The sequence below is a fragment of the Elephantulus edwardii genome, unplaced genomic scaffold (genome assembly GCF_000299155.1).
Source record: "Elephantulus edwardii isolate Elephantulus edwardi_28Jun2011 unplaced genomic scaffold, EleEdw1.0 scaffold00091, whole genome shotgun sequence".
In the NCBI taxonomy this organism is placed as follows: Eukaryota; Metazoa; Chordata; class Mammalia; order Macroscelidea; family Macroscelididae; genus Elephantulus; species Elephantulus edwardii.
This window is the reverse complement of record NW_006399841.1, coordinates 2,497,602-2,520,861: the sequence shown is the minus strand read 5'-3', so window position 1 is coordinate 2,520,861 and position 23,260 is coordinate 2,497,602. Positions and strand designations below refer to the sequence as shown.

The following is a 23,260-nucleotide window of genomic DNA, read 5'->3' as shown; positions in this document are numbered from 1 at the left end:
AAATGCGTTAATGGTTGGCTACCCAATGCGGACAGAGAGCGGGGTGGAGCTCCCCGACTGAACAAGCGTGGAAGGAGGAGTGGCGTCCACTTCCATAACAGTTTGCCTCCGGAAACCCTATGAACCTGGAGAGAGGATGAAAGGCACCCAAGCGTCAAGGACTCTCCTTCATAGGGTCGCTATGAGTGGCCTGCGACTCGACGGCACTGAACAACAACAACAACTCACCTTCAGCCCAGGCCTTCCGCCTGTAGAGTTCCTCCACCATGTCCAGGACCTTCCTGATGGTCTCCTGGATCTTCCTCTGCAGGATGTGGCTGTGCTCTTTCGAGCCCAGGTGCCTACAGATCCACATGCTCTGCTCGATGTCCTGCACCACCAGCTTGCCCTCGTCGATGGCCGGATCGACCGTCTCGCGGAAGAACTCGCAGTACTGCTGGTAGGCCACCTCCTGCCTCTGGTGGTACTCCTGGAGGATATGCTGCTCGTAAGACTCGTTCTCCCTCGCCAGGCTCTCTTTCCCTTCCAGCTCGGCCCCTCTGGCGAAGGTCACGGCTGCTGAAGTCACTTCCTCAAATGCCTCCCGGGGGCTGAAGTAATTCTCGGGACCGCGGATGAACTTCACGCCACACAGGTCACACTGGGTCCGGTCCACGTCGGCCTTCTTGAAGTTCCCGGTGCCGGGCTCCCTGGCCTCCTCCCAGCAGGGCTCCGTCTGGTCACACACCCTTCTCCGCCAGCTGACGCACAGGGACACCACCAGGCACACTCTCCTCAGCTTGCGCTGGACGGAGGCCTTCCACTGCTTCTGGAAGAGGATGGCCGCGAGCAGGTGGTCTCGGTCTTCTAACGCCGGCTCGTCTGCCTCGTCCGCGTCGTAGTCGTACTCTGGTTCCAGACAAGAGTCCACCGGGTCCACGCAGAGCAAGCGGCTCAGCTTGATCTCCTCGTGATGGAGGCCTCGCACCACCGGGCCCTTGGCGTGCGCGCCGTCCCACCGCCAGCTGCAGTCCATCAGGTACTCTTCGTCCCGCTCGAAGAGCAGCTCCTGCAGCGCCTCGGCCGCGGCCTTGACGGTGGCCGTGCCCACCCTCACCCGCCGCACGGCCCGGAGCAGCCTCTCGGGAATCTGACCCGGGAAGTCGTCCTCCATCAACTGCAGCTGCTTCTCCACCTCCTGGAAGTGGCGGCACAGGAGGGCCCTGCAGTTGGGCTGCAGAATCTCCCTGGTGTTCACCAGCATCACCAAGCTCAGCACCAGGGTCCGCTCTGCCTCGCCGGAGACCACATACTCCAGTTCGCCGAAGGCGTCGAGCAGGACGTTGAAGTGGGCGTTCTCGTAGCCGCATAGCACCTTGACGAGGTAGGTGAGGTGGAACTGGAAGTCCTGGATGGCCCTCGCCACGTCCTTGGGCTTGTACTCCTGGATGATGAAGAACACGCCGCCGGACTCCTTGTCCTTCTTGCTGAACAGGAACTCCCAGAAGTGCAGGAGGGAGATGTAGCTTCTGGGGAGGCACAGGATGGCCTTCTTCCAGAGGCGGGTCAGGATCACGGCGCAGTGGATGAACTGGAACTCCAGCAGGGCCACCGTGTTGCCGATGTTGGGCATCAGGGGTTCTTGGCAGCGCCGGACGAGGACGTTCATGAACCGGTAGAAGAGGGTCTTGTAGTCGTCGGGGTTCCTGTACACGTAGAGCTGGTCGATGCAGTTCTCCAGCAGGCGGATGAAGCACAGGTGCGTCTTCTCGAGGTTCTCGTCGTCCCGGTTGGGCACCAGCATGCCAAACTTGCCCTCCACGCCCTTCATCCTGCTGCCCCGGCCCCGGCCCCGCTCCTCCTTCTCCGACTCCACGGCCTTGAGTTCCCGGTAGTAGTTGTCCTCCTCCTGGTGCAGGAGCTTCTCGAACTCCTCTGGGAAGTTGGAGGACACCAGGAACGCCTGCATGGCGCTCAGCCACAGGTCCGTGGACTCCCGGCGGCAGCGCGCGCTCTCGTTTTGAAACAAGAAGTAGATGTACTCTTTCAGGGCGGACCTGTAGAAGCGGAACGACTTGTAGCAGGGCTTGAGGATTTCTTTGCAGGCCAGGGGGTTTTCGGATATCACCCTTTGGTGGAAATGCTTGGGGAACAGGACATTCATGAAAGATCTGCACACGCCGTACATATCTGTAGACAAAATGTAGTCGATATCTTCGAGTTCCTCGGCGAGGATTTTCGGGAACACTTTCTTGGCTTCCAAAAGCAGTCCGTTGATCGCCACCAGGTGCATCCTCGACTGAACCAGGCACTTGGCCTCGCAACGCCGCAAAGGCCTGTGGAAGTCCTCACAGTTCTCCTCCTTACACTTCAGGCCGACAATGAACCTCGGGCAGACGCCCGGGTAGGTCTTCTCAAGCAAGCTCTGAGTGATCTGACACAGCCTGTTCAGAAGGTGTCTGTGTAGCGCCAATTTCACCTGGTCTGTCGCGACCAAGAAGTGGTCTTTTGTTCTCTTCTCTGCCAAGTGTGAATCCAGGTCCGTAATTATTCTTAAGATGGGTCCAGAGTCATTCTGAGCTACCTGGCAGTATTTGGCGTCCACCTGAGAAATCCCAAAAAACTCAAAGCAAGACTTGACCATTTCCTTCTCGGCGTTGGTGGTCACCCTCGTGAGTGCCTTGACGAGGTTGAGGAGGACTTCCAAGCCGGCCGGGGCCAAGGCCAGGACCTTCTCGGGCTCAGCCTCACAGTGGCTGGCTGCTTCGTAGAGAGCTTCCACCACTCCCGCCGAGTGGTTGAGTCTGTCAAACTTGAGGAAAGCCTCTTTGAGCTTCTGGAAGTCTCGCATGAGCAGCCCCTGCAAGAACTGGGCCTCAGCAATGCCAGAAACTTGGTTGGTTTGATAGCAGAGGTCAAGGGCTTCTTTCAGAATGGTCTTGGTCTCTTCGACGTCAGAATCCATGGCCACGTTGAGACGGGCCGCCTCCAACAAGCACGAGGCCTGGAAATCCTTGTTGTCGGTAAGCCGGGCGGCTTCCAGGAGGTGGCCATGCTGCTTCATCAGCAAGGCGGCCTCCTCGCTCCGGCCTTCTCTGTTGAGCAAGTCCGCGGCTTCGGCCAGCCGCTTCCGCGACTTGAGGAACACCAGCTGGTCTTCTATGTCCAGCTTGGAAAGGACGGCCATCATCTCCTTGATTTTACTTGCACTCAGGTACTTTGCTGCTGCTTCCAAATACAGCTGGCTAGAAGAGTAGGTCAGCTTGGAAATGGGAAAGGTCTTGGCCTTCCGCATCTCTTCATACCTACAAAGACAGAGAAGGAAAATGTCAACTGATGATCACCCAGGCAACAGCAATTCTCCTCCACAACACAGAGCAGAAAAACTAGAAAGCAAGGCCCACACGTTGGAAGATATAAATTACAGGATACTTTGTCTGACATACTTTGGACATGTTGTACGGAGGGACTGGTCCTTGGAGAGGGACATCATGCTTGGGAGGTTGGAGGGACAGCGCAGGAGAGGAAGACCCTCTGTGAGGTGGACTGATTCAGTGACTGGGGTAATCGGGATGAGTGTGTTGGAGGTAGTTCGATGGGCACAGGACAGAGCAGGGTTTAGGGCTGTTGTACACAGGGTCACTATGAGTCACAAGTGACTCGACAGCACATAACAACTACTACCTACAGTCATCAAGCATTTTTATAAATGCTTCATTTTATACTAAAACATTAATCCCTCTGTTCTCCGTAGAGTGCCCCTCATTGGTGTGTTTCATTAACAAAACACAGTAAGAGTTGAACTCAGGTAAGTAAGATTTTTAAAGTCAACCTGTAGAGCAAAAATACCAACCCTCGGGTTAGCACAGGAGCTCAAACCAAGTCCATCACCCAAGGACCCTTCTAAACTCCTCTAAAAACATGACAATCATTTCAAGAATACAATTATGCTCGGTTCAGCTATGTGAGTAGTGAGGAACAATGAAGATGAGGCAGGGAAGATAAGGGCTGGAGAAATACTCGTTACTCCGTGCGCCAGTTATTACTTCTGACAAGTGCAGATGTGACTGAATTAGTGAGAGACTCACGAATTTCTAAAGGAGAGTCAGTAATTAGACAGCAGACACATAGTAAGTTGGGTGAGTGGAAAGAGTTTTTCAAGTAAGAAAGGACGAGCAGAGTATCCTGAAACAAAACAGAGGCACAAAGAGGTGAACGAGGGTTACTGACCACAGCAGAACGTTCCATAAAGAATCCTATATTGTCAGCAACAGCAAATAGTAACCAATAAGATGATTTATAGGCAGCTGAAGAACCACGAGAAGGTGAAAAGAAAGGATTATTTATACACAAGTATTTGTAAATACCGTAAATATATGCAATGATACACAGCGGAGTCAACAAGATGATACACAGCGGAGTCAACAAGGGAGGGAAGTATATGAACTTCATAACCGTAAATAAACACCTGAAGGGAATGAATTGTTTGCTGGTCATGGGGACCTCAGGACCACAGACCTGGGGGACATCATGGTCAACACAGATCACAAAGACTATCCTCTACGCCCTGCCATGGTTGGGCAGTAACTGGAGACTTAACGTTTATGAGCCGCTATCGAAGGAGGGAACCACTGTTCTTTCCGCTGAAGCAAAGGAGAGTGAAGAAAAAACACACAGACACCGTAAATCAGTAGCACAACTAGCTGTGGGAATTCTCAAGTTCCATGTGCCTGAGACCAGAGAATTAGGGGGTCCCTGGTTCCCACTGCTGCCTGGTCTAGAAGGGATCACAGCAGAGGAGGAACTGGATAGAGTGGGAGAGCAAATAGAGAACAAAATGAAGAATTGGAAGTGGTCCAGCTCCCTGATCTCATCTCCATGAGACCGGCTTTCATTCCAGGACGATGGCCCTTTGAGCCTGTAACGGAGTCACCCCTGTGGTACAGCCTGAACAAACAACCTGTCTAAAAAGGGACTGTAACACCTTGGAGAAGGGCATCACGCTCGGAAGGGCGGGGCGACAGCGCAGGAGAGGAAGGCTCCAACGAGAGGGACTGACACAGAAACTGGGGTAATTGGGGGGCGGGGGAGACTGGCTCAGGACAGAGAAGATTCAGAGCTGTTGTTCACAGGGTCGCTATGAGTCGCAGGTGACTCAATGGCGCATAACAACCCCAGGGAAGTACTCAGTCCTTGGAACAGGCAACCATTCAAGATCACAGGGGCATCATGTGCCAAGGACAAAGCGGAGAAGGCAAGAAGGGAGAGGCTGAAAGGATGGCTGCAAACAATAACCAAAGAGACACACCGAGGAGAGTGCAGACACAACAGGCGAGCGTCACCAATGTCCCGCACAACACAGGGATGAATAACTGAACACAATACCAATCTGCTCTGTAAACTTACACTCAAATCACAGCAAAAATTTCAACAAGTGGCTTTGAAAGGCTTTCTGTATGCTGGTGATAAATCAGTTCTATCCACACAACACAAAGGACCAAGACGCTCAACTCACAGCTCTCACTGCTTCTGACCTGGACGCGATTCATAGCTGACTCTCTCGTGGGTTTTCAGAGGTTATAAACCGCACAAGAGTCTCAGATTATCCCCACAGAGAAACTGGCGGATTCCAACTGCCTGCCTCTGGGGTAACAGTGCAAGTCCTTACCCACAAGGCCACCAGAGCTCCCTGCAAACACATGAGGACAAACCCATGAACTATATTTTGGAGGCTGACTTAAACTGTTGTTTCGCAAGTGCCCAAGGACCCTCTGAGGATGCCTCAGGATTACTGTAAAGGCAACAGAGTTCCTAGTGTTAACAGGTCTTCTGTGAAGCTATAAATACAGATGAAAGAGGGAACATACTTCTGCCAATGACTGGCTGACAAAATGTGGAGTATTTTTTACCATGTTTATGAAACTGTCTAGATAGTCTTTCAAATCTAACCACTGGGAGCAATTATCTGGAAGATAAAAGAACCCCAACTTCTCCAATGGATGAGAAAACTTGATCTCAGAAGTCTAGGGTTGATCTTTCTCTCCCAAATTAAAAAATATTTTTAATGCATCTTCAGATAGGCCAGTTAGTAAATGAACGCTACATTCAGTAAACTGGGTGTTAAAAAGCTACGAGAGGAGGTGGGTGCGATCTGGCTGAGACATCTGTCACCCCATTGATTGGGCTGATCTGGCCGGCTAGAGGGGGTGTCCCCTTCCTCCCTCACCGAAGCGGCACTCGGCTGGAGAAGATGACCAGCCCCGGGAGGAGGAGGACTGTCCTTCGGTCAAGGGTCTATGAGAAGACCTGCTAGAACCTGCAAACAAGCTCTCAAAAAAGTGAAGATAAACTGAAGATGAGCTTCTAGCTCATACCTGGGCTACACTTAGAACTCAAACCATGGTGCCATTAAAACCATGTGTGTGTGTGTGTGTGTGTGTGTGTGTGTGTGTGTGTTTGTGCGCACAGCATCAAATCAGAGCTGACTGATTGTCCCTCCTTCTCCAGCAGGTCATGTAGTAAAACCTTTTTTTTTTTAACTTTCTTCTTGAGTGAAAGTTTACAGAGTAAACTGGTTTTCCACTCACTGAGTCATACATTTTGTTTCGTGGCTTTCACTGGACATGGGGCGGAAATCTCCCGAAGCCCTCCAGGTGTGTACTGTCTCCTCTCGCATTTGGCTATACCACCTCACCTTTGCTGCTCACAGGGGAACTAGTTTGGCCAATTATTCACACTGTGATGATCACTTCCACGACAATATCACATGCACAATGGCTTATGCATATTTACCAGATACCAAATCAATCGGGTCCCCTCCTTTTGTATAAATTACGCATTCCAAAGCTGGCCCTCACACCGCATCAACAATGGCATCAAGAGCTTGGTTGAAGCACGCAGGAGCAATAACTTTGTAAATTAGTACCTAACCCGGAAGGGACTGGAGAGCATTATGCTGAGTGAACGAACTTCAGTCCCACAAAGATAAATACTGTTGTATAAGATTGTTATTGTAAAATGAGTATAAGGATCCAGGAGGGGTGGGAGAGGCTGGAAGCAGAGGGATGTGGGTGTGCAGGGGGAAGTGGGGATTAATCATTGGGTTGTACAATTTGATAGGTGGGGGGTGAGGGAAATTCAAAGAATTTGTTTGAATTTGTATTTGAATTGTGTAAATATACCAGAAGAAAAAACAAAAGCAAACAAACAAAAAAAAGAGCTTTGCAGAAGGAAAAGGGTCAATTACTAATCACAGCACTCAACACCTACTTATGTCAAGAAAGAAAATTCTTCTCCCCGGATGATAGTTATGCAAGTGTGTTCTCTTTGTGAAGACTTTGTGGACTTTCCTAAATGTATGTTAAACTTCCATCAGAGTTAACTTAAAAATAGAGATTCCGAGTTTCAACATCTGGGTCAATTATGTTCATTTTGCCAACATGCATAATTCTGTAGAGAGCACAAACCCACGGCTCACTCTTCCAGAAGCAGAGAGATGACGCAGACTCCTGCCGAGAAGAAGGCAGCACTGCGGAATCTCTAATTCCAGCTCTCCCCTCAGAAGGGCCTCATCTGGGACAGCCAACACAGCAAGCTCCTAGATTCTTGTCACCTGCTCACTGTGCCCATCCCTACAGACACCAGGATGTCAATCAAAGCTTAAAGGCACAGGGAAGCTCACAGGGAAGCTCCTCCATCCCCAACCACACACCCACACGGGTCATGTTTGAAACGTCTGTGCCCTACAGCTGAGGGTGTATGCACATCCATATTAGATGTAGGAATATGCTCTGGACCTGCCAAGCGACAACAGTGACACAGACTTTGGACAGCTTGAGAATGCTCTTATCTTTACCCGTCCACACAGGAGCAAAGCCGTCACCTGAGCAAGGAAAGGTGAAGAGGGCAGAATCGTCAGCCACAAAACACTGAGACTGCTGCGTACGTTATTCACACACTCTCTAAACTCTCTAAACATACAGAAATTATGTTAGTTATAGAACAGAGTTCAGGTCTTTTGTGCAAAAGTTACTCTCATTCGTATGCGACTTGACAACACTTAACCAACCGTGAAATGAGAGTAGTGCTGTTTTATCTGGAGGAAGATTCTTCCACTTTGCGTATCACTCTCTGTCAAAGAGCTGTAGGAAGTAACCTGGGTTGCTGTGATGCTGAACCTTGTACCATTGGAATATCAAATACCAGAATGGTTTCCCAGTGTGGACAGTGTTTGGTGGAGCTCCCAGTTGTAATAGGTTTGGAAGCAGGAGTAGCATCCACTTCCTAAAACCACATGCCCCAGGAAACTCTATGAACTTGGAGAAACAACAGTTATGAAAAGGCATTAGGTCTTTTGTTCATAGAGTCGCTATGAGTTGTGTTCGACTCGACAGCAATCAACAACAACAATACACTTTTGGGTGCTCTATTTGGCCTAGTGGTAAGAACCTGTGCTACAATCCCGAATGCATGCAGTTCAAATCTCCTTTTGTGCAATTAACTCTGACAACCCGCTGGAGCGTCAGCTATGCATCAGTTCCAACTGCATGGTACTCAACAACGCACTTTCATCTCCAGTCTTCTGCATACTGCATCATGTCAAAAGTTTATAAAACATAAAAAAGAGGGGAGCTCTGGTGGCCTAGTGGCAAGGAGCTGCAACTACAATCCCAGAGGTGCACGGTTCGAATCCACCAGGTGCTCTGCCAGGGAAGGAGGGACAATCTCCTCCTGTACCAGTCAGATCTGATTTGACGGTACACGCACACAAAAATAATAAAATTACCAAAAAAAACCCCAAACATAAAAAAGAGTAAGAGTTCTGCTGTGAAAGAGCTCCTGACCCAGGCAAGCAGGAGATGGGGAGGACATGGTGACTCCCCCAGAAGCAGCAGTTTAACACCCAGAGTAAGCCTTCCGCAGAGAGGTCGGGGGGACCCTGGAGTGAGGGAGAAAACGAAACCCCTACTTTTCCACAGCAACAGCCGCTTCCTCATAAAGTTCCTGCTGACAGTACATCGTGAGGGCCAGATCGAACTCTTGAATCTGTTCAAGGCACCGGAAAGCATCTTTGTAGCGCTGGCTTCTCTTATAGTAATAGGCAGCATCTTTTATCTAGAACAAAAGAAAGTATTTCTGTTAGAGCCCACAGCGTCACTATTTTATCTTTAAAAAAAGCAAAACAAAAATGCCATGCTTTTTCATCAATGCTTGGTTATCAAGAGGATGTTATTTCTTAGAAATCGATTAGGAAACACTAATACATGAACAATATTTTTAAAAGTTGGTATTTATGTGGAGGAAAAGCAAGTTAAATCTCAAGCTCACGTCATAAACAAAGGCAAACATCAGATGGATCCAAACACTTTGTGAAAGCTAATAGGGATAATTACAGAATACCATTATAACCTTGAGGTAAAGGCTATCTTCAGCGAAATCCAGAACACAGAAACTTCAGGGGAGGAACTAATGGATTTGATTACATCTAAACTGTTTAATTTAAGAGCACACAAGCATGGGAAAGATCTGGTGTGAAAAACAATGTATTCTAATTTTGTAAATAAACTAGTATAAAAAATTATAAAAAGAGCACACAGTATAAAGTTAACAAGACAAATGTTAACACTTGAACTAAACTATCCAGCAGTATTTTCTGTAATGATGACATGCCCGCAGAGGTCAACATGACAGCCACTGGTCACGTACGAATACTGAGCCCTACATGCTAGCAAGAAACTGATTTTTTCAAGTTACTTAATTTAAATAGTCACACGTGATCAGTGGAGCAGATCTAGAATATAAGCTCTATTCCTACAACCACTAAAGACTTCCTGGGAAATGCACAGAAAACAAGCCAAAGGAAGGAAACTTGAACAAAGATGTTCAACCTTAACCATCAGAGGAATATGCATGAAACCCTGGAGAAACACATTCATCAGATTTGTGAAAAGTTAACAAGCCAATACCCACTAAACTGGTCAAGGAAATGAGGGAAGCGGAAGTCGTGGGTACACACGTGCAGTCGCTCTGGAAAGCAGAGGGGCTTTTACTGTTACTAGCTGTCATACAGTCTGTTTTGACTAACGTGGGCCCCATCTATTACAGACTAGAACCAGACCATTAGATCTTCTTGGCTGTAACCTTCACAGGGAGCTCTGACAGCCTAATGGGAAGACGCTGCGCTGCAGTCCTGAAGGCACACAGTTCGAAGCCACCAGGTGGCTGGTCTTCTGGAGAAAGACGGGCAATCTCCTCCCGTGCAATGAACTGCCTCTGAAAACCCACTGGAGCTTCAGCTACGGGGTTGGTTCCGACTCTACAGTACACAAACACCACCTTCACAGCCTCTACCGTCTGTGGTGCAGGTGGGTGGGAGCACAGGGGTGCCACGGAGTGCCACACCTAGGAATGTATGTTGCACAAAGGCTCCCCCAGGGCTGACTGAAGCAGCTGTGTTCTACTCCAACCGTCGGGCAGAAGCTGGGAACTCCCAGCAACCAAACACTCATTACCAAGGGAGTAACTAAGTCAAAACTGAGTGGCTGTCTGCTCAAGACATTCACTGCAGTCAGAAGTGCTAACACTCCAGCAGGGAACGGAAAAAATGAAAAAGCTGAAGATGTCACTTAACTTCATAAAAACACCTACTGACCAAACTACTGTTTATCTTCAGTAATATATGTGTCAGAGAGCCGGACAGTGACTACAGAGGACAGAAGGAGAATTGATGCCCTTGAGCTGTCATTCTGGAGAAGAGTGTTGAATATACCAAGGACTGCTAGGAAAACAAACAAGTTCATCCTGGAGAGGGTCAAGCCAGGCTGCTCCTTGGAGGCAAGGATTCTGAAGAAGCTTTGTTTGACATACTTTGGACATGTTGCAAGGAGGGACTGGTTCTTGGAGAGGGACATCATGTTTGAGAGAGTGGAGGGACGGCGCAGGAGAGGAAGATCCTCGATGAGATGAATCATTCAGTGATTGGGGTGGTGGGTGTAGGTTTGTTGGAGACAGTGAGGTTGGCACAGGATAGAGCAGGGTTTAGGGCTCTTGTACATAGGGTCGCTATGAGTTGTGACTTGACTGCACATAACAACAACAACAAGAATGTATGTGTATGTAATGTATGAGTCATCTACAACTCAACTGCACTTAACAACAACCTAGAGAGAGCTCTGTTGGCCTATTGGACAGAAAGTGATGCTACCAAGACAACGGTGGGTGCTTTTAGTCTGCGGCCCTCAGGCCTGGTTTCAATTGTTTCTGGTCAAACATTCTTCTAAGTGGTATAGCACTGCTCTGTCCATTTGCTGTACAGAGGTAACTCGTGGTTGCTGTGATGCTAAACACTGTGACACTGATGCATCAAATGCGATAATGGTTTCCCACGGTGGATGGTGTTTAGTGGAGCTTCCCAATTAAAACTAGCTCGGAAGCAGGAGTGGCATCCACTTCCAAAATAGCTTGCCTCTGGAAACCTTATGAACGTGGAGAAAGGATAAAAGTTATACAAGTGTCCACGTCTTTCTTTCACAGGGTTGCTATGAGTTGTGCAGGACTTGATGGCACTTAACAATAACAACAACAATGTATGTGTATGGAGACATATATTAAATACATAAGCATGGCTGCCAGTAAGGAGAACATGGGTGTGCAAACAGGCCACAGAGGAAAGATATTCAAGTCAAATAAAATACGTTATGATCCAAAGTTAAATATGACTCCAAAGGATAAATACTGCATGATTCCAACTCTAGGATTCATCTAGAAATGGCAAATGTATAGAGGCCCGAGTTTATAGTGATTACCAGGGGTGGGCACTGCGGGGTGGAGGGGGGACGAAGATTCAATGCCTAGCAGACACTGAGCCTCTGTTAAAGATGAGGGTTGAACAGCAGGCCGAACATAAGTCAACTGAACTGTGTATCAGAAGGTTCAATGGTCAAGGTTTTGTTACCTATACATTTACCACAGTTTTTAAAGGGGGAGTTGTAGTGAGCCGTCGAGCCTGAACCAACCCATTGCTGACCCTCCAGCAGGTTTTCAGAGGCAGTTAACTGCATGGGAGGAGACTGCCCATCCTTCTTCCACAGAAGAGGTAACAACAACAACAAAAAAGAGAAGGATGTCAAGCAAGAAGAGTTTGGAAAAGTATGTTTAAGGTACCAGGAGTGGGCCGTGTGGACCACTGGTAGGGTTTCTGGTTACTGATGATAACTCTTCCTCTCACACTTTCCCTCTGACCCACCAGCGAACCCTGTGTGTGTGGCCTCGCACTCCAAGCCGCCAGTCCTCCCCACACCTCCATCACCGTCACCCCAGTCCACACCCCGTCTTCTCAGCCCAAGTAAGACTGACAAGTGGTCTTTCTACTTCTACTTCTGCTTTTCTACAGAGCTTCTCAAAGAGAATAAAAAAAATTAAAATTTAAGTTCATGTGATTCCTCCATCAAAACTCTCATCTGGTCCACATCACACTTGAACAGACTCCAGTACCGACTACAAGATGATGAGATCACGTACAAGTGGCTCCTGTCGAACTCTCGTTCTCATTTTACCATTTCTCCCCACCTCACCCTGCTCTGGGCCAACAGGCTCCCCGTCTGTTCTGCAACACGCTGTTATTAGTACTGCACTGTGCACTGTTACTAGAAGAGTGCAGGGGACACAGGTCACACGAAGTGACTGTGTCCGAGGGGATGACACCAAAATGACCGTCTATATAATTTCTGGGTAATGTTTCAGCAGGAATATTCCATGACCTCATAGGCGAGGCTGTCCAGTCACGACAAGGGCACACTTAGCCACCTTGTCTAGAGTCGCCTTCTCCAAATGCTGCTGTTCCTACGTGTCAGGGCTCTTCCGGAGTCAAACGTGTGCCATTTGGAGGGAGAGAAGAAAGGTGGGCTCTGCGTGGCAGTTCCCCGTTTCTGGCCCGTGCGGCACTATGGGAAAGGCTCCCACCTGCCACCCATGCCGAGGACTTTGCGAGGTTTCCCAGGAAACCAGTGATGCTCTTCACAGAGAGGGGAGCAGCAGGCAGACGGGAATCCCTGAAAGGAGATCTCACACGCCCGGCAGCTCCCCTCACGAGCCCTTCTAGAGGGAGGCCACGTCTGGGGGCGGGAGCAAGGAAGCGAGGTGACCTCGGCAGGCTTCTGCTGAAGGCTGCTGCCGGGCTCATCACACTGAAGCATGACGGCCAGTTCTGGTGCCACCATCTGAGGCTGACTGGGAGGTGCGGGCCATCTCAGAGAGGGGCCTGCGCAGAGGAAGGAAACACTCGCCTACGTGGGGCAAAGACCCGCGAGAATGGACTGCGGGGAGAAGCAGCAGACGCAGCCACCATGGCGGACAAGCCTGTAGACGAGACGGGAAAGGAGCAAGGCTGTGTGTCCAGAACCGCATGGCCTCCACGTGCAGAGCACTGCCGAGTCCCGGAGAAGACGTGGAGCTGCAATTACAGCCTCCTCTGGTGGCTCAGCAATAAGGACGCGTGCTGCCAACCCAAAGGCAGGCAGTTCGAATCCACCAGGAGAAAGTAAACTTATGTTCATCTTCTCAGAAGAAATATGAGCAATTTACTCCCATGCGATTTGCTGCCTCTGAAAGCCTGCTAACAGGTCAGCTCTGAGTTGGTTCTGACTCGATGGTACTAACAAAACCAAATATCCCCTCTTCAGAGGCAGAGCATGGCAGGGTGGGGACACGGGGGGGGGGGGCCTTGACGGCCCCTGCTGGGCAATATGGGGTCACCAGGCTTAGGCCCTACCGGGTCACTGCTTGGGGTCCAAGATGGTAGCATTGGAGAGGGAAGTTCAGGGGTTATAAAACTTAGGTTACGCTAGTTCCTGGGACCCTGGTACATTCCCTCACACTAAACGTCTTTTCCTCATCTACATCCTAACAACTTCCATCCCATAATAAACTAGACAGGGCAGACAGGACCCAGAGGGCATCACAGTCTATGACACTGACACCTGTCACACCATAAACTTTCCTGGGGGAGATCCCACCTCAAACCTCCTCGATGCCCTCGGGGTGCTCTGAAAAGTTACCACATTTCAAATACAGACATGGAAACGTCTCAAGTGCAAGAACCTTCCCCTATCATGTTTTCTACAGCACAGCTTCTCAAACTGTCTGTGGAGAGACACCAAAGGTTTCAAAACTTTCCAATCCATCGGGATCAACACAGTAGAAAGAAATGATTAAGACGACACTATGGTCTGATAGCGACTGTAACCCGGAGACAGCCGCCAGGCCTGGAGCTGATCTCTCACACTGGCTCACTGAGATCAACTTCCAATCCAGCGACATTATTATGTGCCGCCGAGTCACAGCTGACCCTCCAGTGGGTTTTCAGAGGCAGAAAATGGCAGGAGAGGAGACTGTCCACCTCTCTGAGAAGGTGGTGGATCCAAACCGTGTTAGACAGGCCTTAAAGTGAGGGACCGACAAGAGTGGAAATGTGCATCAAAGAGCAATTAACCACACGAGACCGAAAGTGGAACCTTCCTCCAAAAACCAAACTCAGAAGGACACAGGGAAATGGAGGAATAGGAAGAGTCCGGGAATTGCAAACTGTATCATTCTGAAACAAAGGAACATAAATTGTTGCGCAGAAAACTCATCTGTTCTGTACACTTGCACCAAAGCTACAAGAAAAAAGGGAGCTCTGGTGGCCTAGTGGCAAGAAACTGTGCTGCAATCCCAAAGGCACACGGTTCAAAGGGGTAATCTTCTGTGCCAGCCGGATCCGATTCGATGGTACACAACAAGAAAAACAAAACAAAAACTACAATAAAAGGGCAAAAAAAAGAAAATGATCCAAGATGTTACAGCAACACCAAACTGCTATAAAAATTACAGACTGCTCACTTCCATTTTCTGTGTTAATCTTTCAAAAAAACACAAACATTCAGGACCCTCTTTCAGGCGGGCTGATCATGTGGTGATTCTGGGTTACCGGCTCTGCCCATAAAAACGTCCTGCGATGACAGAAACGCTCTACAAGGCTAAGCACTGGAGATGTGGGTCACGAAGCTGAGGGATTACAATCAAACTTCTATTACATTTTAACTTAAGGCAGTCCCGGGATAGGGAGGGGACCCACTCCTAAGTTGAACGTGTGGGTAAGCTGGACCAGGTGCATACAGTTCTCTATCAAGGGAGCCTTCAAGTCCTTTCCATGATTTAAATGCACCAAGTGACGGTGATTGCGATAAACACAATTCTGTTTCAAGCAGGTATGCGTCCAGCTGTTGACAGTTAACTTATATGGCATTGAAGTCCAAGTAAGAGGCATCTGTAAACTGGATTTTTCTTTTTTTAAAAAAAAATAACAACTCAGATTTCCTGTAATTTAAATTTAAAGCAAGCAGCCATATGGAATTGGAAGCAACTGGTAAAACAGGGTAGGTCTGGAATAATTACTGTGAGCACAGCAAAGCAGTCATGTAAATACCAGGCCGTTTAAGCAGGCAGACTCAGGCCGTGAAACAATAGATATCTTTTAAATTCCAGCCGCCCCGTGGTTAATACCAAGGAGCTCTGGCGACACACTGTGGTAGAGTTTGAATCCACCAATCGCTGTAGGGGAGAAAGTGGGGTGGTCTCAGACACCAAGTCGGGGATCCCCATGAGTCAGAAGTGACTCCGTGTCAATAGGTGATGAATGCTGGGCCCCTAACAGTAACACAGACATGGACAGGTGGGAGAGGGAGAGGGAGTTCTTAGACTCACCAGAGCCAACCGTTCCCTATTAGAGGGGTGAAGCCCGCTTTGATGGCACGCAGAGGGTGGGACTTCCCACTCCATGTGCTATTAACTAAAGCCCCCGGGCAGCCGCAGGCTGCGGGCCATACCTTGCCCAGCCTCTCGCACAGCTGGGCGCAGAGATGGAACTCCTTGCTGTACACCAGACACTTGAGCGATAGATTGGGCTCGTTGCACTCCAAATAGGTCTTGGCCAGTTCCAGATACTGCAACTGCTTTTCCCTGGGGAAGGGGAAAACAGGACCGTCAGGAGATGTTGATCCGACACCCACGGAATCGCACCTGCCGTTTCCATTGGAGCAATAATGGAAGGTTCCCCAGGACTCTTACTTGGGGCTGACTTTCTTGGATTTCATGTTCAGAGCCGTGTGGTGGGCCAGTGCCAACTTCTCCTTCTCAAATGCACCTCCTTTTTGGTAACATTTGGCTGCAACCTGGAGTAGGCAAAAGGTTTTGATCCGCCACGAGGTGACGGACGTGGTGTAAGACAAGAGATAAAGCAGAAAAGACATCACCCGCTCCCACTGACAGAGGAACCGAGCCTCGGCCCAGCCCCACCTTATGAGGGAGGAGCAGAAAAGTCTCGGGATGCTAACAAAGACAGAGCCTACAGGAGTAACCAGCTAATACTTCACACTCAATGGCACCTTTTCGAGGTATCCGGAATTCACGTGGAAAGTATATATAACAGGGTTGTTTTTAAATAGGTCACCATCCTCCCTCGTTTCATCTTCCACCAGTGATGGGTGAGAAGCACAATCTTTCTCACTGTGCAGAACAGCAACGTCAGGTCAGAGACGTGGAGAATTCCGGGGATCCCTGACCTCAGGCACATGAGGTAGAAGGCCCGGGAGGTTCAGTAAGCAGGACAAGCCCTCCAGAGAACCCGTCTCACTGGCAAGAGAAGCTGCAGACATTTATACTACAGCATCTGAGGCGCTGGAACCTCTCTAGAGTCAACAGTGAGGTGTGTGGTAAAGGCAAGAAAACGCTCCATCCAAAAGTGAACCCCAGCTGTTCTCGCAGCTCCTGCAGCTGCCAGCAGGGGCCCCAGGGGGCCTGGGACACTTAGATCCTGAGCAAACGTGCACACTGGTCATGCATGCCCAGCTGGACACTGTTGGGTATCTACCCCAAAGATTTCCACCTTTCTTGTTTGTCTCATGGCAGCTAGTACTTCCCTCAGAAACTTCCAGAAAGCATTACTCTCCCAGACTCCTTTGCAGCTAGGAATGTCCTGGTACTAGTCAATGAGCCCAAGGGAAGACCACCAGAGACTTCATAATGAAAAAGAACCCCAAGCACAGAGAGCGTCTGTCCTTCATGCCTGCTTGGGGTGCAGAGGAGGGACAGTCAGACGCCTGGAGCTACTGTGGCCATTATGAAATTACGACCCTGAGGGACCTGCGGCACTATTAAGAGGAGACAGAGCGAAATGACGCTTATTGACTTCGTTGGACTGAAGAGCAAACGATAAAACCAGCCTTCTCCTTATTTCATTTGAAACACCTTTTTAGGAGAGCGGTTGTAACTTGCCAAGTGAAGACATCATTACCACGGCATCATGGGAGACAGGTGTGCCACTGGGTCCCCACCGAAGAGCTTGGGACACTGGAGGGACACTGACCGAAGGGGACTGATGGGCTCTGCAAGCTGATTTCAGTATTTCAAGATAACTAACACTTCCCAGAAAGGCTGCAAAAGCCCACTAGAAAGGTTTGTGCTTGGCTTGAGGATAAAGCTTACGCTATGCGCCCCAGATTCAGATGGGCGGTTAACTCAGGCCTCATCAATTTTCCTCCCTTTTTTTAAATTAATTGATTTTAATGAAAATTTACAGAGACTTTGGATTTCCATTCACTCACTGTTGGACTTTTCTCCCTGCCCACCTCCCCCCGAATTAGTTTTTCTCTTTGAAAACTAAAAGAGGAAAAACTCCTTCATCATTATTCAGACCCTCCCCCCACGTCCACTCCTCTGTGCAGCCTTCGTTCTGGACTCCTGTCATGACAATAATACTTAACCATATATACCTTTCAAACAGTTCTCTCCCTCATCTGTTTCAATGAGGTAGCCATTATTTATTCCATCTTTCTTAGTTCCTCCAACCCCAATGTCAGTCCTCTTTTATAACAGCGGCATTATGAATTTAGACCTAATCGATTTTTTAAAATTAGGTTCTTATTGTTGCTATCATGTGCTGTTGAGTCAGAACTGACTCAGAGCTGACCCTCCAGTGAGTTTTCAAAGACTGTGGTACAGGAAGAGACTGCCTATCCTCCCTCCACAGAGCAGCTGGTGGATTTGAACTGACTACCTTCGGTTAGCAGTTAGCAGTCCAAGTTCTTACCACTAGGCCACCAGAGCTCCTTAAAAAAATTAGGAGAAGACCCATATATTACTGTTGTAAAATTCAGTATAATAAAAAGAGAACTTTCTAAGCATACTGTGTACCAGAGAAAGAAATTAAGGGGTTCCTTACCGGGACATGTCATGGCCCCTTTGATTTTATCTATCAACATACCGGCCTCTGGCTGAAACAAAGGGTTACCAATGTCTGTGCTGGGAAGGCAGTGGGACAGGAGTTCACATCATTTTGGTATAACCTGGCTGGCATTTTAAAGAAGGGATTTGGTACAGGCATTGTTACCCTGGTGCTATGCTGGAAATCAGTACAATTCTAGGAGATTAAGGCCCCGGGTTCCAAAGCCCTCACCTTGGCTCCTGACTCAGCCCCTTACCTTCCAGCACTGGTGCTTGGCATAGTAGTCTCCCTGTGCGATCCACTCGCTGGGGGTTGAAGTCTTAACAAACATACTGTCATCAAAATCTAAAGAGAAAAAACAACCACGGGTTTCTTCTCTGAGCACACCTTCACTACAATCTAGGTTATCCGGCATCTGCTTAAGGTAACATTTCACTTCAGAGAAGGATTGATGTGGATATTATAAGGGAGGGTAAGACACACTATTTATTTTCTCTTTTCCTCTTTTAAAAACTGGAGGAAAATGTTGTTGTTGTTGTTGTTGTTATGTGTCGTCGAGTCATTTGCGACTCATAGCGACCCTATGTACAACAGCCCTAAACCCTGCTCTATCCTGTGCCAATCTCATTGCCTCTGACACACCCACCCCGATTACCCCAGTCACTGAATCAATCCACCTCCTAGAGGGTCTTCCCCTCCTGCGCTGTTCCTCTACTCTACCCAGTATGATGTCCCTCTCTAAGGACCTGTCTCTCCTTATAACATGTCCAAAGTATGTCAGACAAAGCCCCAGAATCCTTGCCTCCAAGGAGCAGCCTGGTTTAACCCTCTCTAGGATTAATCTGTTTGTTTTCTTGGCAGTCCATGGTACATTCAATACTCTTCTCCAGCACCACTGCTCAAAGATGTCAATTCTCCTTCTATCCTCCCTAGTCATTGTTTAATTCTCTGATGCATAACAAGTGATTGCAAAGACCAAGGCCTGTATCAGGCGCACCTTAGCCTCCAGAATGACACCACTGCTCTTCAGCACTTTGGAGAGGTCCCAAACAGCAGACTTTCCCATGGCAATGCGCCTTTTAATTTCCTGGCTGCTGGTGCCAAGAGTGTTGACTATGAAGCCAAGAAAAAGAAAGCTTTTTATTTTTTGTATGTGTACCATCAAGTTGGATCTGACTGATACAGGAGGAGATTGCCCCTCCTTCTCCAGCAGAGTATCTGGTGGATTTGAACCACAGACCTCTGGGATTGCAGTGAAGCCTCTTGCCACTAGGCCGCCAGAGCTCCCTGAAAACTAAAGCTGTGAACAATCTCAATCTCTTTACCATCCATCCTGATACTGCCAATTGAACCAGTGATGAGAATCTTTGTCTTCTTGATATTGAGCCTCAATCTATACTGAAGGCTGCAGTCCTGACCCCCTGCAATTATATATTCTCCTATTGGTGTGTATTTCCTCTACCCCTTGCCCATGGCACTCATTTTTTTAAAGGGAGAGTAAGAGTTTCTCTCAAAAATCCCTCCTCCTCCTGAGAAGGAAAACAAAGTGCTTTCTAACCTCTGGATCCTTTGTACCTTAAGAACAGGTGAGAGAAACATGCTTCCTATCTTAATGATACTTTTAATGAAACTTTTTAATGATACTTTACCTTTATTTTCATCTGTCTTCACAACTTGGACAAAATCTCGCCCAATGAAATACTTGAAGGCAGGAGCCCGCTTCTCTCTGTTTTCATCAAAAATCCAGAGGTTGACTCGAGCCCGGGTGATGGCCGTGTACAACTGCTTCAACTCTCCATTGAGAAGCTGCCGGAAAGAGCAAAGAGCAGGGTCAAGGCTGGGAGGACAGGGTGAGGCTGCGGTCGGCAGTCACACTGGGACATGGTCTGTGGGTTCACTCAGGTTCGGGAAACGTTCAAACCGAAATTACAGAGATCTGACAAAGTTAACTGTTAACAGGATTCATTTTTGCCAACTTAAATCACTGCTTCAGCAGTGAGATAGAATGTTAGCATTCCCTACTTTGTTTCCCTGGGAGTTAATTTTAAAAATTAAATGAGCTGTACTGAAATCCCAGAGGTGCGTAGTTTGAATCCACCAGATGTTCTGCTGCAGAAGGAGGGACAATCTCCTCCTGTACCAGTCAGATCAGATTTGATGGTACATACACACACAAAAAATAAAATTTTAAAAAATTTAAATGAGTCACCTACTTCTCTTATAACTACCTTGAGTGCTGAATTACTCAGTGCTTACCTCATGACTAGCCATATTCCATTGGGCAGAGACTGCAGATCAAAGGGGATTATGGTGGCATGTGGAGCAGATAATCTACGTGATTAAGTGAAATGCACATTTCAAAGCCGTAACGGAACTGTGGCCAGCTAACAAGGCACATGTTACTGTTGTTATGTGCCATCGAGTGGCTTGTGACTCAGAGACCCTCTGTACATCAGCTTTGAACCCTGCTCTATCTTGATCTCACTGTCTCTGACACGCCTAACCCCATTACCCCAGTCACTGAATCAGTTCATCTCATCGAGGGTCTTCCTCTCTAGCACTGTCCCTCCATCCTCCCAAGCATGACATCCCTCTCCAAGGACTGGTCCCGTCCCAGAAGTATGTCAAATGAAGCTTCAGAATCCTTGCTTCCAAGGAGCAACCTGGTCTCACCCTCTCTAGGACGAACTTGTTTGTTCTCCCAGCAGTCCATGGTATATTCAACATGGCACCACAGCTCAAAGGCACCAATTCTTCTATCATTCTTAGTCACTGTCCAGCTTTCTAATGCATAGCAAGTCATTTTAAGACCATGGCCCAGACCAGGGACATCTTAAGTCTCTAGACTGACACCGTTGGTCTTCAGTACTCGAGAGGTCTTATGCAATTCATCTTTCAATTTCCTGGCTGCTGATACCAAGAGTGTTGACTGTGTTCAAATCCACCAGATGCTCTGCCAGGAAAGGAGGGACAATCTCCTCCTGTACCAGTCAGATCTGATTTGACGGTACACTCAAACAAAAATAGTAAAATTTAAAAAAAAAAAGTATTGACTGTGGAGCCAAGGAAGCTGAAGCTGTTAACAATCTTAATCTCTTCAGAGCTTGGCTGTTATTTCAACTTCTGCTGTGCCTTTTAGGCATTTCAAGAAATAACTGAATGACTGCTGTTTTGCTGCTTTGTTTTATACTGTATGAAACATAAAACTCAGATAGTACATTTCCAAAGGAATTTTGGGTTTGCGTGGTTCACTCTTCTCTGATTACATCGTTGAGCCGTGTGAGGTCCCTACCAACTTCCCTCCGTGAGGATTCCACCAACTTCACAGATACGGCCTCCTCCTCACTGATAAGAAAGTCACTGCGGCTGAGCTGGAACTGACTCAGGGCTGAGCCTCCAGCGGCTTTTCAAAGCTGTCACTCACACAAGAAGTGACTGCCCATCTTTGTCCCACAAAGCAGCTGGGGATTCAAACTGCAGCCCAGCCCCTCATCTACGAGGCCACCGGAACTCCCACTGGTGATGTAACCAGGACTCAAGGGGGAAGGGGAGTCTCCCGGTCCCTTAACCATCACGGTGAGCAAACTCATGCAGCCACAGAATAATCCGACTGAACTACAGTCCGGAGAAGTTCTGGTGGCGAGTGGTTTGCTGCGCTGCAATCCTGCAGGCTTTGAAGCTTGAGACCACCAGCTGCTCCGCAGGAGAAGGACCGGTGACCTCTTCTCGTGCGATTAACTGCCTCTGAAAACCCGCTGAGGGTCAGCTGTGGGTTAGTTCCGACTGTAAAGTACTCAACAATTACAGTCCAAAGCGTCACTTCCAGATTCCCCGTCAGAAACACCTGAAACATCTCTGCCCCAGAAGGGCCGTGAGACTAGAAGTTCAAAAAGCAAGTGACTGAGTTGAACAGAGCAGAGTTTCAGAGATTAAAAAGAATTTACAAAGCTCTCCTTTCTACCCTCAGACAGCACCCACCCTTCAAGGTGGGTGTCCCACCCACCACTGATGAGAAAAAGAGAGCCCCCAACACGGACATCTGCTTCTTCCTCCTCCCACCTTCTGCACCCACCACATGCACCGAGGAAGACCCACCGACCACCAGGCTCCAACCTTAACTGCATTCTCTCCTCCCAGCCTCACTTATTCCCTGCCAAATAAACACGTGAGAAAAACATGCTTAACAAATCACCTTGTACATTTCTGGATTCAGCATGTGTGACCGACCCTGCAAGGAGCTTGCTTTTTCCAGGGACACGTCCATCAGTGGTCGGTTTTCCTGCTTGGAGTCGGAGGACGGCGGCATAAATGAAGAGATAATCTTCCACTCCTTGTAAGCCTGAACAACGATGACAAATTAAAGACCAACGAATATGCTTCAGAGCTGAATACACAACCTTCCCGCACCTCACAAAGAGGGGAGCTCTGCTTTCTAAGGGCTGAAGGGGCAGCTTTTAGCCTGAGTGTGACGGGGCAGCTGTTCTGTGGCCTCCGATGAACAGGTAAGGGTCAGGGAAATGACAGTGACAACTGTCCAAGCACGTGGTGAAGACAGCCGAGAAGCGGGGCATATGGACACTGTTAAAGGAGGAACACTAAGGACACAGGAGGTCCCATCCGACTACCTGATTCTTGAATTTTAACAGGCAGTGGAGACATCCACCCCTGGTATCTCTCCTCAAGCCTTTCACACCTCTGTCAAGAGACATCACTGAGGGGCAGCAGCCGCATTTAAGACAGGTGTGTTTCAATTTTCTAAGCAGATTATTAAATCAAGCAAGGAGGGAAGGGGATTTAGTGGCTGGGCTACAGTGTTCAAAGCAGTCTGAAGTCAGACAGCATAAATTTATGTTTTGCTTATTTTTCTGCTATGGTAGGTAAATGGGATAAGGGGAGCTCCCAAGATTTTAGAAAATAAAGTGTGTCTAGTACAATGTCCAATATTAGTTAATAGCTTATTCATTTTTTTTCTTCCTTACCCAAGCCCCCACACCAAGGTACCTGTGTAAAACAGAGCCTGGC

General features: G+C 48.3%; 1 protein-coding gene across 1 annotated transcript in view; it reads right to left on the bottom strand.

Annotated features, from left to right (window-relative positions):
• Positions 1-23,260, bottom strand: part of TRANK1 (tetratricopeptide repeat and ankyrin repeat containing 1) — a 111,589-nt gene that overhangs the window by 1,808 nt on the left and 86,521 nt on the right. The window contains exons 17-23 of the mRNA XM_006890659.1: positions 22,431-22,577; positions 19,888-20,044; positions 18,495-18,583; positions 16,084-16,187; positions 15,843-15,975; positions 8,948-9,093; positions 229-3,284 (exon numbers count right to left, since the gene is read on the bottom strand). Coding sequence (XP_006890721.1) covers positions 229-3,284; positions 8,948-9,093; positions 15,843-15,975; positions 16,084-16,187; positions 18,495-18,583; positions 19,888-20,044; positions 22,431-22,577 — 3,832 coding nt within the window. The remainder of the gene's footprint in view (positions 1-228; positions 3,285-8,947; positions 9,094-15,842; positions 15,976-16,083; positions 16,188-18,494; positions 18,584-19,887; positions 20,045-22,430; positions 22,578-23,260) is intronic.